The following is an 18,403-nucleotide window of genomic DNA, read 5'->3' on the forward strand; positions in this document are numbered from 1 at the left end:
ACGAGGATCGGATATCGTCAACCTTCTTTTCAAAATGATTGACGAAGTCATCCGCAGAGAGGGATGAGGGGGGGAGGAGGATTCAGGAGGGAGGAGAAGATAGCAAAGAGCTTCCTAGGGTTAGAGGCAGATGCTTGGAATTTAGAGTGGTAGAAAGTGGCTTTAGCAGCAGAGACAGAAGAGGAGAATGTAGAGAGGAGGGAGTGAAAGGATGCCAGGTCCGCAGGGAGGTGAGTTTTCCTCCATTTCCGCTCGGCTGCCCGGAGCCCTGTTCTGTGAGCTCGTAGTGAGTCGTCGAGCCACGGAGCAGGAGGGGAGGACCGAGCCGGCCTGGAGGATAGGGGACAGAGAAAATCAAAGGATGCAGAAAGGGAGGAGAGGAGGGTTGAGGAGGCAGAATCAGGAGATAGGTTGGAGAAGGTTTGAGCAGAGGGAAGAGATGATAGGATGGAAGAGGAGAGAGTAGCGGGAGAGAGAGAGCGAAGGTTGGGACGGCGCAATACCATCCGAGTAGGGGCAGAGTGAGAAGTGTTGGATGAGAGCAAGAGGGAAAAGGATACAAGGTAGTGGTCGGAGATTTGGAGGGGAGTTGCAATGAGATTAGTGGAAGAACAGCATCTAGTAAAGATGAGGTCAAGCGTATTGCCTGCCTTGTGAGTAGGGGGGGAAGGTGAGAGGGTGAGGTCAAAAGAGGAGAGGAGTGGAAAGAAGGAGGCAGAGAGGAATGAGTCAAAGGTAGACGTGGGGAGGTTAAAGTCACCCAGAACTGTGAGAGGTGAGCCATCCTCAGGAAAGGAACTTATCAAGGCGTCAAGCTCATTGATGAACTCTCCAAGGGAACCTGGAGGGCGATAAATGATAAGGATGTTAAGCTTGAAAGGACTGGTAACTGTGACAGCATGGAATTCAAATGAGGAGATAGACAGATGGGTCAGGGGAGAAAGAGAGAATGTCCACTTGGGAGAGATGAGGATTCCAGTGCCACCACCCCGCTGGCTCGATGCTCTCGGGGTATGCGAGAACACGTGGGCAGACGAAGAGAGAGCAGTAGGAGTAGCAGTGTTATCTGTGGTAATCCATGTTTCCGTCAGCGCCAGGAAGTCTAGGGACTGGAGGGTAGCATAGGCTGAGATGAACTCAGCCTTGTTGGCTGCAGACCGGCAGTTCCAGAGGCTGCCGGAGACCTGGAACTCCACGTGGGTCGTGCGCGCTGGGACCACCAGGTTAGAGTGGCAGCGGCCACGCGGTGTGAAGCGTTTGTATGGCCTGTGCAGAGGGGAGAGAACAGGGATAGACAGACACATAGTTGACAAGCTACAGAAGTGTTGTTTCTTGTATTATTGTCTCTTGTGTCTTTAGAGAACTGTTTCACTTTGATATCCTTTTTCTTCTGTCCTGATTTTCTCTTTCTTTTCTTCTGTTAACTAGATATTCTTTGTTGTTCTTCGTTAGCTTCTTCCAAAAGAGTCCCTAGCAACTGCTTAGCAACTGGTAAACAATTCAGCTAGCTAAGATAACTACAATTTCATGAAAAATAGTTATTTTTCAAAAGCCTATCTTCTTTGTTTGTTGCTTGTTTTTTCTCCTATTCAGTCTTGCAGTTTTCTTTTGCTTTTTTCCGATGTACTTCACTCTAAAAACCATGTAAATTTCAATATTTGTAGGAGCTCATTTTTCAGCTGCTGCTGCTCAAATTGGAGTTCCGGAACTATGATGTGTTGATGGTAGTTGGGCATCACATGTCTTAATGATGCAGAACTTAATGATCATTGGCAACCAGAAAAGAAGCCTCTGGAGGTACATTTTCCTGCTTGGTTATAGCCTCATACAGTTTGTTAAGTGCAGACTTGTTATTTTACTTATCCTGAGGTGGACTGTATACAACAGTCACGAAAACAGCTGAAAACTCTTGGGAAGTAAAAGGGTCGGCATTTGACCATCAGGTATTCCAAGACGGGTGAACAGTGGGTCGGCACTTTTCATCGTGCTTGAGTCAGCACAGCAGTTGTTGTTGATGAAGAGCTTGCAAAACGGCGGCCATCCAACGCAGCGCCAGTACAGTAGGCGGAGTTAATGCACAATAGCATTGGATGCCAGATGCCGATAAACCCCACAGCAGAAGGGGAGAGGGCGACAACGGTAGCCAGCTTGCCATACACTGGTCCGGTAGACAGTGTCCTACGCCCCACCTGGCGGGCACTGTTTTCCCGCAGTTCTGTTAACGATGGCATCTTTAACAGAACGTAGGTAGCTCGCTAGTTAGCGACACCATGTGCTAGTTAGCTAGCACACTGTGTCGTCCCGCCTTCCGCGTACCGGTGTCATCCTTAGGACTACCTGGCTAAACTGCAGTGCTAGCGGGAGACAGGGATGACAGGTAGGTGGGTGAAAAAACTCAGATAATAATTTTTTATTTCCCTTTTGACCCACATTCCAGTGTAACACAAGCGGGAAGGGGGGTAATTCATGCATGAACCAATGGGGTACTCGAGTGGGGGTGGGTGTTCATGCAGATGCAGGAACGCCACGAATTGTGGACTGCAGTTGCAAACTAAAGCCTCGCTTCGCCTCTTCCTCTGCGTTGGTGTATGTTGATTTACCAACCGGAAGCGCTAGCCGGAAGTTGCTCCCGTATTCGTGACGTGTTCTTGTAACTACTATTTCCATACTCAAATTTGGCGAGAGTTTGCTGATAAATTATTGCCACATTCACTACCATAGGAAAGGGATCGTGATACGACCTACAAAAATGACAACCATGTTCGCAGACACTATTCTTATTGTGTTCATATCTGTTTGCACAGCTCTGTTAGCTGAGGGTAAGTAACTACAGTAGCTAGCTAACGTTAATTTTAGCTAAGCTATCTGGCTGACTTTAGCTAGCTACCTGATACTGACTTTCTAATTTTGGCTAGCAACCTTCAAACATATTCGTGATGTATGTTATTTGGTAAACGCTGAGTGCTGTAGATGTTTTGTCATTTGGAAACATGTTTAATCCGGGGCATAAGTAGCACGACGCCTCTTAGCTTTGGGACACAACATTGGGAGTCTGCCATTATGAGGCAACAGCCATCAGAGCTAAGCATTGCGAGCTCTTGGCCAGTTCACTGGCTATCTGTAAACGACTTTGTGACAACGGCTGATGTTAAAAGGACTTTATGAAATAAATGTGATTGATGGTCACCATTGGTGTACTAATGATGATAACCGCAAACTTGTTATTTATAGTTAGTGACAGTAGCTTATGTTTCATCAGGAGATGATTGGGGCATCATCTCATACACATGCATGATTTTCTATGCACATTCATTGATATGTTGATGTATTGATTGCTCTAAATGTAGTATTTGCCTAACCTTTAAACATCTCCATCCTAAGGAATTACATGGGTGTTGGTGTATCGTACTGCAAAGTACAAGAGTCTGAAGGCAGAGGTGGAAAAGCAAAGCAAGAAATGTGAGTGTCTTAAGTACATTTTCATTGCTTTTCACAATTTACACACAGATGACATTGTTCAGTTCTTGGATCAAATCAAATTTTATTTGTCACATGCGCCGAATACAACAGTTGTAGACCTTCAACACCATAGTACCCTCAAAGCTCATCACTAAGCTAAAGATCCTGGGACTAAACACCTCCCTCTGCAACTGAATCCTGGACTTCATGACGGGCCGCCCCCAGGTGGTGAGGGTAGGTAACAACACATCTGCCATGCTGATCCTCAACACTGGAGCTCCGCAGGGGTGCGTGCCCATGACTGCATGGCGACTCCAACACCATCATTAAGTTTGCAGACGACACAACAGCGGTAGGCCTGATCAATGATGAGACGGCCTATAGGGAGGAGGTCAGAGACCTGGCCGGGTGGTGCCAGAATATCAACCTATCCCTCAACGTAACCAAGACTAAGGAGATGATTGTGGACTACAGGACAAGGGGTACCGAGCACTCCCCCATTCTCATCGACGGGGCTGTAGTGGAGCAGGTTGAGAGCTTCAAGTTCCTTGGCGTCCACATCAACAACAAACTAGAATGGTCCAAACACACCAAAACAGTCGTGAAGAGGGCACGACAAAGCCTATTCCCCCTCAGGAAACTAAAAAGATTTGGCATGGGTCCTGAGATCCTCAAAAGGTTCTACAGCTGCAACATCGAGAGCATCCTGACTGGTTACATCACTGCCTGGTACGGTAATTGCTCGGCCTCTGACCGCAAGGCACTACAAATAGTCTGGGTAGCCATTTGATTAGCTATTCAGGAGTCTTGTGGCAACCTGTCAGGATGCTCTCGATGGTGCAGCTGTAAAACCTTTTGAGGATCTGAGGCCCCATGCCAAATATTTTCAGTCTCCTGAGGGGGAATAGGTTTTGTCGTGCCCTCTTCACGACTGTCTTAGTGTGCTTGGACCATGTTAGTATGTTGGTGATGTGGACGCCAAGGAACTTGAAGCTCTCAACCTGCTCCACTACAGCCCCATCGATGAGAATGGGGGTGTGCTCGGTCCTCCTTTTCCTGTAGTCCACAATCATCTCCTTTGTCTTGATCACGTTGAGGGAGAGGTTGTTGTCCTTGCACCACACGGTCAGGTCTCTGGCCTCCCTGTAGGCTGTCTCATTGTTGTCAGTGATCAGGCCTACCACTGTTGTCATCAGTAAACTTAATGATGGTGTTGGAGTCGTGCCTGGCTGTGCAGTCATAAGTGAACAGGGAGTACAGGAGGGGACTGAGCACGCAACCCTGAGGGGCCCCCGTGTTGAGGATTAGCGTGGCGGATGTGTTGTTACCTACCCTTACCGTTGTTGTTTTCAAGGGTGACAGCTCTGTAGTGAAAAATATTTTTGTATATATATTTGAATATTTCAGTGGAGAAGAAGAAGGAAACCATTACAGAATCTGCAGGACGTCAACAGAAGAAAAAGATTGGTAAGAAAGAAGAGTCATATGTTTATACAGTATGTATTTGGACCAAAGCTTTCCTGGACCATAGCAATCGTCTCATCATCATTTTGACAAGACTATTACGATAATAGATATGACGGTTGGTGTATATAACATATGTTGTCCCCATACACAATGTTTTAATTTTAACTTCACAGAGAGACAAGAGGAGAAACTGAAGAACAACAACAGAGATCTATCCATGGTGAGAGAAATGTATTTTGTTGTCATACAAATTAAGCAAGCCAACGCCCTGTGTATTCCAACCTCATTTCCTATCTAGCTTCATTGATGAAGGGGTGACCACATTTCATCTGACTGTCCTCCGTCTTGTGTTACAGGTACGAATGAAGTCCATGTTCGCCATTGGCTTCTGTTTCACAGCGTTGATGGGAATGTTCAACTCCATGTGAGTGTACAGACAATGACAAATGATATCTGTTAGATCTAGTGGCACGGGTGGCTACTCTGTTATGATGACAAACAACTCACTGTGTTCATTGTGAGTTTTTTTGTTAAGCAATTGCTCTCAGCTCAAAGTTAGTCATTCAATGCACCTCCCTACCCACTGTTTGCTAATATCATTGTCTTGTTTTAGCTTTGATGGAAGGGTTGTGGCAAAACTGCCATTCGTCCCACTGTCCTACATTCAGGGCCTTTCCCATCGCAACCTTTTGGGCGAGGACTTCACTGACTGCTCCTTCATCTTCTTGTACATTCTCTGCACCATGTCCATCAGACAGGTAACTCAACTGACACTATCTTACCACCTGTCATGGGTTGCAATATATTGACAAGAGTAGCAAATACTGTGCTAACAAAAAGAGTAAGGAAATACATTTATGGGTTTGAAGTTGAAGGTTTCCACAGACCCAATCTCTTAAAATATGATTCCACATTCAACAGCTTACAGTTCACAACTTTCCAGAACTGGGACTTCTCATACATATCCTTGGTTTCTGTCTACTTGCTATTTAAATATTTTTCCCATCCATCCACAGAACATCCAGAAGATGCTCGGTCTGGCCCCCTCCAGAGCTGCCACCAAGCAGGCTGGAGGTTTTTTGGGACCCCCTCCCCAGGCAGCTAAGTTCTCCTAAGAACCAAGCACATGGGTGGTGTTCCAGGCTCACTACATTAGATTACAGTCCAATGGTTGTGTACCATGTCATCGAGTGCGCAGCCGAGCATCAGATCCTATATCATATGATGTGATTTTTGAAATGTAGTCTGCTTAGAACGCGTCTTCAATCCTATTTCTACACTGTGACTGTCTGGCCACAGAGAGAAGGGAGAGGACAGCCCCCTCATCTGTACAGAGAATGACATTGCTGTCACAGCGATGGATGGGACGACTCTTTGTATACATTGAATACCATCAGCAGCTACTATATCATTCATTCATTACCTGTACCCATTATTTCATTGAAGTTTGTAGTGTACCTGGTTTTACCCATTTTCCTTATTTTAGTTTTAGTTCGTTTAGTTTGACATAAAAGTTGCTATGATTGTGAGTGCTAATGATTTACAAAATGTTACAAAAGTGTGAAATATATCCTGTTTATATTCAGATAAACATTGTGATAAGATGCTAAACAAAAATCGTATGAGATGGAATAAATTAAGCAGAACTGGGAGTGGATTGGCTGTTTGGTTCATCAGTACATTATGTGATTGCCTGGCTCTGTAGTATTTCATTTCTTATTGAATAAATGTTTTATCACATTTTAGCCTGTTTGATGCTGTTTTCTTTTCTTTCTTTGCAATTGTGTATGATTTATGGCTGCTACCACAGAATATTATAAGTAAAACAAGTATTCATGACTTTGGTGGTTCCTATCTTAGAAAGCCATAAGTGGGTTAATGAGTCAGCAGAAAATTGTTACTCAATAGTCTACAATATTGGAGCTGGGCTGGGGCCAACAACACACAGATCAAGAGGACTGCTAAATTAATTGTCAGGGTCATTCCTATGATACAGTGCCTTTGTCTCCAGGAATGATCAGTTCTTATTTAGTGTAAATGTAAAGCCTTTTGTAATCCACATTTTAAGGTCAGGTGTCTACCTTTACACAAAAATATGGATCCTGAAAGGGAATTGAATTTTTACATTTACATTGTAATTGAATTCATGTTATTACACTTTTTTTGTCAGTGGATATCGGGGTTTTTTGCCATGTCCACAGGTGATATTTATCGACTTCCACAAGAAATATAAGCCATATAATAATAACATTTACCAAACCTTTAACTATTTTATAGTCCTAGTTAAAGTATTTTTCATCAGTAATGATTTTTTTTCATGATTATTGTATTTATTTTATTGAAAATATTCTGTGTGTCCCTGATACCACTTTCCAGTCTGTTAGTTTGTTGTAATTCTCCATTTAAGAAAACAACACTTTCCTATAATGACCCCACATTCAGAAAGTGTGGGAAAACTATGGTGCAAAGCTACATAAATATAAACACTCAGTTATATCTATGTGTCCATGTTTCAGGTTGTTAGTCTGTATGTCCTACTCATCAATGTCCACCCTGTTAGGCTAAATTGTAGAGAACATTTAAAATGTTAAAATATGTTTGATAGAGCAGTTAAAATCCTGTTCAAGTGTTCACCATTACGCTAGCTCAATCTTGCTTACTCACAGAGCTATCGCTAATTTAGGCTCAACATGTCCACCCAGTTAGGATTATGCACTCAAACAGTTTTTAAGTGCCTGAGCTTGACCAATATGTTTTTCTGAAAGTCAAACATGTCCTTTTTCTGATATACAGTACCAGTCAAAAGCTTGGCAACACATTCAAGGGTATTTCTTTATTTTATACTATTTTCAACATTTTCCACCCTTTGCCTTGATTAAAGCTTTGCACATTCTTGGCATTCTCTCAACCAGCTTCACCTGGAATGCTTTTCCAACAGTCTTGAAGGAGTTCCCACATATGCTGAGCACTTAATGGCTGCTTTTCCTTCACTCTGCAGTCCAACTCATCCCAAACATCAATTGGGTTGAGATCGGGTGATTGTGGAGGGCAGGTCATCTGATGCAGCACTCCATCACTCCCCTTCTTGGTCAAATAGCCCTTACACAGCCTGGAGGTGTGTTGGGTCATTGCCCTGTTGAAAAACAAATGATAGTCCCACTAAGCGCTGTTGGGTTCGGGGTGAAACTTTGAACATTGCTATACTAGAGACATTGTTATACCCAAAAACATAGTATATAAAGGAGTGAAAGAGACTGTTTTATACATCAGAAGTTAATGGTTATCTGCAGGAGACAGATGGCTGTGGAATGTGTTAAGGGATACGGGTGGAGATCTTTGGATTAGGCCTCAAGGGTGTTGAGGTCAGGTCAGTTTCCCTTAAGGGAGAAACAATGGTTTATTATCCTATCACTCCGTCTTCCTGTCAGACCATAAAACATGTAAGGATTGGAAAGAAGGAGGAGTGTCTAAATTGGAGTATATATACTTGTGGTGGTGGAAACGTGATGTCTGAATGCAGCTGTATCGACCCTTTGGGAAGAATTACACTTGGTTAAGCTTCTCTAGTGTCCGTGAGTTATTTACTCTGAAAATTAGAACCTAACAGCGCAAACCAGATGGGATGGCGTATCGCTGCAGAATGCTGTGGTAGCCATCCTGGTTAGGTGTGCCTTGAATTCTAAATAAATCACTGACCATGTCACCAGCAAAGCACCCCCACACCATCACATCTCCTCCTCCATGCTTCTCGGTGGGTACCACACATGCAAAGATCATCCATTCACCTACTCTGCGTCTCACAAAGACACGGTGGTTGGACCAAAAATCGCACATTTGGACTCATCAGACCAAAGGACAGATTTCCCCCGGTCTAATGTTCATTACTCGTGTTTCTTGGCCCAAGCAAGTCTCTTCTTATTGGTGTCCTTTAGTAGTGCTTTTTTTTTTACCAGTAATTCGACAATGAAGGCCTAAATCACCCAGTCTCCTCTGAACAGATGATGTTGATGTGTCTGTTACTTGCAATTTCTGAGGCTGGTAACTAATGAACTTATGCTCTGCAGCAGAGGTAACTCTGGGTCTTCCTTTCCTGTGGCGGTCCTCATGATAGACAGTTTCATCATAGCGCTTGATGGTTTTTGGGACTGCACTTGAAGAAACTTTCAAAGTTCTTGAAATGTCCCGGATTGACTGACCTTCATGTCTTAAAGTAATGATGGACTGTCATTTCTAGTTGCTTATTTGAGCTGTTCTTGCCATGATATGGACTTGGTCTTATACCAAATAGGGCTATCTTCTGTATACCACCCATACCTTGTCACAAACCAACTGATTGGCTCAAACTTATTAAGAAGGAAAGAAATTCCACAAATACATTTTTAACAAGGCACACTTGTTAATTTAAATGCATTCCAGGTGACGACCTGTTTGAGAGAATGCAGAGCGTGTGCAAAGCTGTCATCAAGGCAAAGGGGGTCTACTTTGAAGAATCTCAAATATAAAATGTTTAGATTTTTTTCAGCACTTTTTTGGTTACTACATGATTCCATATGTGTTATTTCATAGTTTGATGTCTTCACTATTATTCTACAATGTAGAAAATAGTGAAAAATAAAGAAAAACCCTTGAATGAGTAGTTGTGTCCAAACTTTTGACTGGTACTGTATATATATATTTTTTTTTTCAAAAAAAACATTGAGATCCAAATGGCACCGCATTGTAGGAATGACCCGGTTATTGACACTTGCGTCCTCATGACCTAAACTGTGATGTAAGGGGCCAACTCAATTTACCAGGTTTTAGAATTAACGTCGAAACACTTATTTCAAATACTCAAGGATCCGGATGATACAGTCCATATATGTGTGAAAGGCAAGCTATCAGACACCCTGAAACTAATCCCGCCCATATTGTGTAATTGCTGAGATTTGAACTCTGCAGTCATATTCATACAGTATTTCCACACAGGTTGGGTAATAGCTACTATTTTACACATTCCCTGTTTACGAGGGGCGAAGTGCGTCTGTCGGATACGATATCTGCTGACTTGCGTCAATAAAACGTCAAATCCAAAGCAGGACGAAAGCTTCGATTTACGGAACAGAAGACGGTAGGAACAGTCAAATTATTAAAGAAGTGTGATTTTGAGTAAATATGCAGAATGACTCGGTTTAGCTCGCTTCTAGGCTAGGTCTGAAGCCTGCGTTTTTGCTGCGTTGTGAAAGGGCGTGTTTATAATGTTGCTGGCTGTCTGGAGGACGTTTTCTTCTGCAAATGCGCATGCTAACTAAATTTGTAAAAGTCTACATGCACGTACATACATATTTAGCTAGCAAAATATTTTTCCCATGCGCTATTGTTTGCCTGAAACTGCCGAAAAGCTTACCTTTTAATAATGTTGCAGTCTGATCACTCCTATTTTATTTGTCCTACAGGTAATTCACACACAGTTGGACACAGTCGAACATGGCCCAGCTTCTAGAGTCTATGCCTGGTGCCTCCACTGGACAGGTCGTGGTGACGGACCACTTAAATTTCTGGGGCGGGTGCAGAGTTAAACCCAAGGATGGAATAAACCCGGAGCCCGTCCACGAACCTGCAACTGGTTTGTAGCATACTACATACACTATACTATTTACTAAATCAAATTATATTCGTCACATGCTTCGTAAACAACCGGCGTGGACTAACAGTGAAATGCTTTTACTCGTAGGCTTTCTGATTTAATAGAGCTGTAGGCATATATCTCAGATGTATTGAATGTTTTTAGATACATTACTGTGTTAGTGTTGTAGTAAAAAGGTATCTCAGCGCACAGTTGACCAGACAGATTTCCTAGTTGACCAGTATCTGGAATGTCAGTGTCAAGGTTCACTGACCTCTTATGTTGTTTAGTTTCAATTAGAGTATTATTACCTCACTATTTGGAGTCAGCAAGAGTTCACTGACCAATTTACAATATGCCCCCCAAGATGCCCATGGATTCTGTTTGCCAGTTGGATGTTTGTGAAGTGTTTATTTGTCTTTTTCATCTGGTGTCTGCAGGACGTAAGCTGTGTGACATGTTTCCATGTGGGAAAGAGGAGGTGGACCAGGCCATCCAAAGTGCACATGCTGCCTACCTAAAGTGGAGCAAGATGGCAGGCATGGAGAGGGCCCGAGTTATGCTGGAGGCTGCTCGCATCATCAGGGTGAGACATGTCATGTGAGCAGAATGCTGCATAATGCTTGCATAACATTGCTGTTAGAATTAGAATATTAGCTACTGAACAGAGAAATTATATTTCTCTTTAATTAAATAATTTCAGACTTTTCATGAGTGCATTGCATTCCATACCTCTTTACAGTGTACAGCAGGGGAATGGAGTTACATTTAATGAATCTGAGGCCCTTTTTGTCGAGTTAACTCTGTACCAAGCAGTCTTTATAAGTGATTGTCACTACGACATTGCTCGATCCAATATTGATATTTCTTAATTCCATTATTTTACTTTTAGATTAGTGTATTTTTGTGAACTGTTAGATATTACTGTGCTGTTGGAGCTAGGAACACAAGCATTTCCCTACACCCACAATAACATCTGCTAAATATGTGTGACCAATCAAATTTGTTTGATTTGAGGACATACATTGCTGATTGGAACATTCTTGCTGTTACACATAATCCCAAATATTAGTGGTGAACTGAAGTTGCTTTAAAGGTTTCTGGGAACAGTGCCAGGAAAGTTTTGAAAATGTTACACAACATAATTGAACGTGGTTGAAAATGTGCAATCTTAGTTATTTATTAAATGCACAGGCATAGTACGCTGTAAACTCCAATGTGCTGTCTACTCAAAACCTTTGAGGAAACCTGTTGCATTTAATGAGTACAGTTACTTAAAGTTATTTTGTGGTCATTACTCAAACAGTTTTGAGTTGTATCATCTTGAAACATTTTTGTAATACCCCTACTAAGCCACGCCTCCAATATAATTTCCCAAAGCGCTCTTTGCCTTTTTGAGGAATTGTTGAGTTACCATCCATGACTGTATTTTATTGTAACAGAGACATGGTTGTTGAATTTGTTCATATTCAGTCCTGTGGCCTTCACCATGTGAGTTCCTAGGTGAATGTTATCGTTACCTGCCGCCCCCGTGGTTAGAGCATTGGGCCAGTAACCGAAAGGTTGCTGGATCAAATCACCGAGCTGACAAGGTAAAAATCCTGTCGTTCTGTCCCTGAACAAGACAGTTAACCCACTGTTCCCTGGTAGGCCGTCATTGTAAATAGGAATTTGTTCTTAACTGACTTGCCTAGTTAAAGGTTAGCGAGAGAGCGATAATTAAACTCTTTAGGACATTACATTTCTCGTGAGGCCTTATTTTGAGGCCTAGCTTTACAGTTTAGAGGCCACATCACACCTGCAAGTGGCACAATTCCGGTAACTTTCCGAAAATTCCCAGATTTATGCAAAAAAAAAAATGCTGGGAGGAGGATTTCCAGGAATCTTCTAATCGGGATTTCTGGGAAATTTACCAGAATTTTGCAAATCATGTTATGCTGGTTTGCAAAGTAATATGTAATTCCTATTGAAATTCAGCTAGCGTTAGGATATCTAACAGTTAGACTTTTTACTCAATTGCAACCTGCATTCATGATGACTGCCACCGTTATGAACTGTGTGAGGAGAGTACCTAAACCATTTCAACTAATGGATAACCATTTCAGTAATGGGTGCAAAAATTCTAACTAAATAATTCAATTAGTTTAGAAAAAATTGTTATTGATCTTTGTGTAGCATAAGATTAATTAATCAATCACTCAATGTACATTGACTCCTGTGGCGGACTGCACTAGCATCGACTAGTCCCCGCGATATGCAACTTTTAAGGGAAGTCAGGAACCAATACACGCAGTCATTCAGGAAAGCAAAGGCTAGCTTTTTCAAACAGAAATTTGCATCCTGTAGTTCTAACTCCAAAAAGTTTTGGGACACTGTAAAGTCCATGGAGAATAAGAGCACCTCCTCCTAGCTGCTCACTGCACTGAGGCTAGGTAACACTGTCACACCACTGATAAATCCACGATAATTGAGAATTTCAATAAGCATTTCTCTACGGCTGGCCATGCTTTCCTCCTGGCTACCCCAACCCCGGCCATCAGCTCCACACCCCCCCGCAGCAACTTGCCCAAGCCTCCCCAGCTTCTCCTTCACCCAAATCCAGATATCAGGTGTTCTGAAAGAGCTGCAAAACCTGGACCCGTACAAATCAGCTGGGCTAGACAATCTGGACCCTCTCTTTCTAAAATTATCCGCCGCCATTGTTGCAATCCCTATTGCCTGTCTGTTCAACCTCTTTCGTATCGTCCGAGATCCCTAAAGATTTGAAACCTGCCGCGGTCATCCCCCTCTTCAAAGGTGGTGACACACTAGTCCCAAACTGTTATAGACCTATATCCATCCTGCCCTGCCTTTCTAAAGTCTTCAAAAGTTAAGTTAACGAACAGATCACTGACATTTCGAATCCCACCGTACCTTCGCCGCTGTGCAATCTGGTTTCCGAGCTGGTCAGGTGCACCTCAGCCACGTTCAAGGTACTAAACGATATCATAACCGGCATCGATAAAAGACAGTACTGTGCAGCCGTGTTCATCGACCTGGCCAAGGCTTTCGACTCTGTCAATCACCACATTCTTATCGGCAGACTAAACATCCTTGGTTTCGCAAATGACTGCCTCGCCTGGTTCACCAACTACTTCTCAGACAGTTCAGTGTGTCAAATCGGAGGGCCTGTTGTCCGGACCTCTTGCATGGGGGTGCCACAGGGTTCAATTCTCGGGTCCGACTCTTTTCTCTGTATATATCAATGATGTCGCTCTTGCTGCGGGTGATTCTCTGATCCACCTCTACGCAGACGACACCATTCTGTATACATCTGGCCCTTCTTTGGACACTGTGTTAACTAACCTCCAAACGAGCTTCAATGCCATACAACTCTCCTTCCGTGGCCTCCAACTGCTCTGAAGTGCTAGTAAAACCAAATGCATGCTTTTCAACCATTCGCTGCCCGCACCCACCCGACGAGCATCACTACTCTGGATGGTTCTGACTTAGAATATGTGGACAACTACAAATACCTAGGTGTCTGGTTAGACTGTAAACTCTCCTTCCAGACTCATATTAAACATCTCCAATCCAAAATTAAATCTAGAATCGGCTTCCTATTTCGCAACAAATCCTCCTTCACGCACGCCGCCAAACATACCCTCGTAAAACTGACTATCCTATCGATCCTCAACTTTGGCGTCGTCATTTACAAAATAGCCTCCAACACTCTACCCAGCAAATTGGATGCAGTCTATCACAGTGCCATCCGTTTTGTCACCAAAGCCCCTTATATCACCCTCCACTGTGACCTGTATGCTTTAGTCGGCTGGCCCTCGCTACATATTCGTCGCCAGACCCACTGGCTTCAGGTCATTTATAAGTCTATGCTAGGTAAAGCTCCGCCTTATCTCAGCTCACTGGTCACGATAACAACACGCACGCGCTCCAGCAGGTATATCTCACTGGTCATCCCTAAAGCCAACACCTCCTTCGGCTGCCTTTCCTTCCAGTTCTCTGCTGCCAATGACTGGAACGAATTGCTGAAGCTGGAGACTTATATTTCCCTCACTAACTTTAAACATCAGCTATCTGAGCAGCTAACCGATCACTGCAGCTGTACATAGCCCATCTGTAAATAGCCCATCCAATCTACCTAACTCATCCCCATACTGTTTTTATTTACTTTTCTGCTCTTTTGCACACCAGTATTTCTACTTGCACATCATCTGCTATTAATCACTCCAGTGTTAATTTGCTAAACTGTAATTACTTCGCTACTATAGCCTATTTATTGCCTTAGCTCCTCACGCAATTTCCACACACTGTATATAGACTTTCTTTTTTTTCTATTGTGTTATTGACTGTACGCTTGTTTATTCCATGTGTAACTCTGTGTCACACTGCTTTGCTTTATCTTGGCCAGGTCGCAGTTGTAAATGAGAACTTGTTCTCAACTAGCTTACCTGGTTAAATAAATACAAAAACACATATGAAAAACTATTCCAAAAAGTCAACCTGCAGTAGAGCATGCTGGGTAAAAGTAAATTTCTTTAAAAATGTAGTTGTGAATTCTCATTTAGTTTTGAGTCAGTACCACATAGACATTTGAGGTAATAATGATTTTTCATTGATTCAGTTCAACTTACTAGAAGTATTTGAGTGTAAAATGCCTCGGGGTTTACAGTGTGCTGTACCTCAGTGATCACATTTTAGAAAACAAATGGGTGATCTCGGGAATCAAACCCACTACCCTGACGTTACAAGCGCAATGCTCTACCAACTAAGCTACAAAGGACCACTATTCCCAATGCTGTTAATAGGAGAGAAGAGACAACATTGCCAAGTTGGAGGTGATCAACAATGGGAAGTCTATCACAGAGGCCCGGGTGGACATTGATATTTCCTGGCAGACCTTAGAGTACTACGCTGGCATTGCTGGCACACTGGCAGGTGGGAACACACTTTGTGGAGACATGTATAAACAAAATGATTTTGACCAATTACCATCTGATGCTATTGTGGTTCTCAAACACATACATTGTATTGTTATAGGCCTGACTATTTTCTTCTCTTTAAACGACGTATGCTTCACTTTTCTTTGTTTTATGCTTATGGGCATAGTGACAGGTTTTTAGCTTTTACTGAATGATGCATAACACAGACAAATTTGTTGCACCTTAATAATGAATCACACAACTACAATATATCTGCAATAGCATTCATAGCAATGTTACAGTTTACCTTTCATTCACCTCAGGCCAGCACATCCAACTGCCCGGAGGATCCTTTGCTTACACCAGACGGGAGGCCCTGGGGGTATGTGTGGGCATCGGGGCCTGGAACTACCCCTTCCAGATCGCCTGTTGGAAGTCTGCTCCTGCCCTGGCCTGTGGTACGCTTGCCATGACCTCCAGCGTTCATGCATTACCATCACCCTGTGGAATGTTGTTTTGCTTCACATTTCAGTTCTGATTAGATGACTTAAAACTAATCAATACATATTTCATTATTTTGTATAATGAACGTATCTGTTCTTTTTCATGGAAATGTTTAAATTAACTATGCATATGAAGAGGAATAGTAGATTTGACCGGTGTCTCTGAATGTCTTTTTAGAGACAGATTGTACTGTGAGTGAAACTAAGTATTTATTTATTTATTTACTGCTGGGTCTCTTTATCCACAGGTAATGCCATGGTGTTCAAGCCTTCTCCTTTCACTGCTGTGACCGCCGTGATTCTGGCTGAGATCTACAAAGAGGCTGGGGTACCTGATGGGCTCTTCAACGTGGTGCAGGGTGGGGCGGAGACCGGCACCCTGCTCTGTAATCACCCCGGCGTGGCTAAGGTGTCCTTCACTGGCAGTGTCCCAACTGGGAAGAAGGTACAGACTGAAACAAAATACTTTATTGGGTGTTTACCAAGGTTGTAATCATTAGGCACCAAACATAAGAAAATGGACTGAAACAGGGAGGGACTACCTGAACAATTCCAATAAGAAATGCTCGTTTTAGTTTGCAGTTGCAAAAGATTTTGCTCACCGTGTCCTCTGAGTACAATCCTAAATTCTTGTCATGGCAAGTCTTCAGTCACCTCTATGTTCATAATCTCAGTCTCACTGAGACTCACAGCCAGTAGTTGACCTCTCTGGGTCTATTGATAACAAGAGTAACTTGAGAAACCTGAATTGCTTCTCTGCTCATCAATGATAAGACCGCTGAACAAGAGTTTGTACTGTTAGGTGACCTAAACTAGGATATGCTTAACACCCCGACCGTCCTACAATCTAAGATAGATGCCCTCAATCTCACACAAATTATCAAGGAACCTACCAGGTACAACCCTAAATCCGTAAACATGGGCACCCTCATAGATATCATCCTGACCAACCTGCCCTCTAAATACACCTCTGCTGTCTTCAACCAGGATCTCAGCGATCACTGCCTCATTGCCTGCGTCCGTAATGGGTCCACAGTCAAACGACCACCCCTCATCGCTGTCAAACGCTCCCTAAAACACTTCAGCGAGCAGGCCTTTCTAATCGACCTGGCCCGGATATCCTGGAAGGATATTGACCTCATCCTGTCAGTAGAGGATGCCAGGTTATTTTTTTTAAAGTGCTTACCTCAACATCTTAAATAAGCATGAACTAAGAACAGATATAGCCCTTGGTTCACTCCAGACTTGACTGCCCTTGACGAGAACAAAAACATCTTGTGGCGTACTGCATTAGCGTCGAATAGCCCCTGCGATAGGCAACTTTTCAGGGAAGTTAGGAACCAATATACACAGGCAGTTCAGAAAGCAAAGGCTAGCTTTTTCAAACACAAACTCCCAAAAGTTCTGGGTCACTAAAGTCCATGGAGAATAAGAGGACCTCCTCCCAGCTGCCCACTATACTGAGGCTAGGAAACACTGTCACCACCGATAAACCCACGACCTATATCTAGCCTACCCTGCCTTTCTAAAGTCTTCGAAAGCCAAGTTAACAACAGATCACTGACCATTTTGAATTCCACTGCACCATCTCCGGTATGCAGTCTGGTTTCCGAGCTGGTCATGGGTGCACCTCAGCCACGCTCAAGGTCCTAAACGATATCATAACCGTCATTGATAAAAGACAATAGTGCAGCCGTCTTCTTCGACCTTAGCCAAGGCTTTCGACTCTGTCAATCACCGCATTCTTATCGGCAGACTCAACAGCCTTGGTTTCTCAAATGATTGCCTCGCCTGGTTCACCAACTACTTCTCTGACAGAGTTCAGTGTGTCAACTCAGAGGGCCTGTTGTCCGGACCTCTGCTGGCAGTCTCTATGGGGGTAATGCAGGGTTCAATTCTCGGGGCCGACTCTTTTCTCTGTATACATCAACGATGTCGCTCTTGCTGCTGGTGATTATCTGATCCACCTCTACGCAGACGACACCATTCTGTATACCTCTGGCCCTTCTTTGGACACTGTGTTAACTAACCTCCAGATGAGCTTCAATGCCATACAACACTCCTTCCGTGACCTCCAACTGCTCTTAAATGCAAGTAAAACTAAATGCATGCTCTTCAACTGATCGCTGCCAGCACCTGCCCGCCTGTCTAGCATCACTACTCTGGATGGTTCTAACTTAGAATATGTGGACGTCTACAAATACCTAGGTGTCTGGTTAGACTGTAAACTCTCCTTCCAGACTCACATTAAGCATCTCCAATCCAAAATTAAATCTAGAATCGGCTTCCTATTGCACAACAAAGCATCCTTCACTCATGCTGCCAAACATACCCTCGTAAAACTGACTATCATACCGATCCTTGACTTCGGCGATGTCATTTACAAAATAGCCTCGAACACTCTACTCAGCAAACTAGATGCAGTCTTTCATAGTGCCATCCGTTTTGTC

The 18,403-nt window shown here is 43.3% G+C and overlaps 2 protein-coding genes across 3 annotated transcripts in view; both read left to right on the forward strand.

Annotated features, from left to right (window-relative positions):
- Nucleotides 1-2,120: 2,120 nt before the first annotated feature.
- Nucleotides 2,121-6,671, forward strand: tmco1 (transmembrane and coiled-coil domains 1). 2 transcript variants are annotated; one of them, XM_014123298.3, is made up of 7 exons: nucleotides 2,121-2,377; nucleotides 3,382-3,459; nucleotides 4,867-4,926; nucleotides 5,100-5,146; nucleotides 5,283-5,350; nucleotides 5,540-5,684; nucleotides 5,943-6,671. In XM_014123298.3, the coding sequence occupies exons 1-7, from the start codon at nucleotides 2,371-2,373 to the stop codon at nucleotides 6,039-6,041; spliced, it is 504 nt and encodes a 167-aa protein (XP_013978773.1). In that variant the 5' UTR covers nucleotides 2,121-2,370; the 3' UTR covers nucleotides 6,042-6,671.
- A 3,261-nt stretch (nucleotides 6,672-9,932) lies between these two features.
- aldh9a1a.1 (aldehyde dehydrogenase 9 family, member A1a, tandem duplicate 1) overlaps nucleotides 9,933-18,403 on the forward strand; it is a 28,047-nt gene continuing 19,576 nt past the window's right edge. The window contains exons 1-6 of the mRNA NM_001140102.1: nucleotides 9,933-10,036; nucleotides 10,362-10,531; nucleotides 10,972-11,117; nucleotides 15,337-15,466; nucleotides 15,774-15,908; nucleotides 16,202-16,398. Of these exons, the coding sequence (NP_001133574.1) occupies nucleotides 10,393-10,531; nucleotides 10,972-11,117; nucleotides 15,337-15,466; nucleotides 15,774-15,908; nucleotides 16,202-16,398 (747 nt within the window). The 5' untranslated portion in view covers nucleotides 9,933-10,036; nucleotides 10,362-10,392. The remainder of the gene's footprint in view (nucleotides 10,037-10,361; nucleotides 10,532-10,971; nucleotides 11,118-15,336; nucleotides 15,467-15,773; nucleotides 15,909-16,201; nucleotides 16,399-18,403) is intronic.

The sequence above is a fragment of the Salmo salar genome, chromosome 10, assembly GCF_965601325.2.
Source record: "Salmo salar chromosome 10, fSalSal1, whole genome shotgun sequence".
NCBI lineage: Eukaryota > Metazoa > Chordata > Actinopteri > Salmoniformes > Salmonidae > Salmo > Salmo salar.

Excerpts from the sequence above, each read along its gene's own strand:
- tmco1 (XM_014123298.3), top strand. Across the intron at positions 5,351-5,539 it reads ATGGGAATGTTCAACTCCAT|CTTTGATGGAAGGGTTGTGG; the intron begins GTGAGTGTACAG and ends GTCTTGTTTTAG. Across the intron at positions 5,685-5,942 it reads GCACCATGTCCATCAGACAG|AACATCCAGAAGATGCTCGG; the intron begins GTAACTCAACTG and ends ATCCATCCACAG.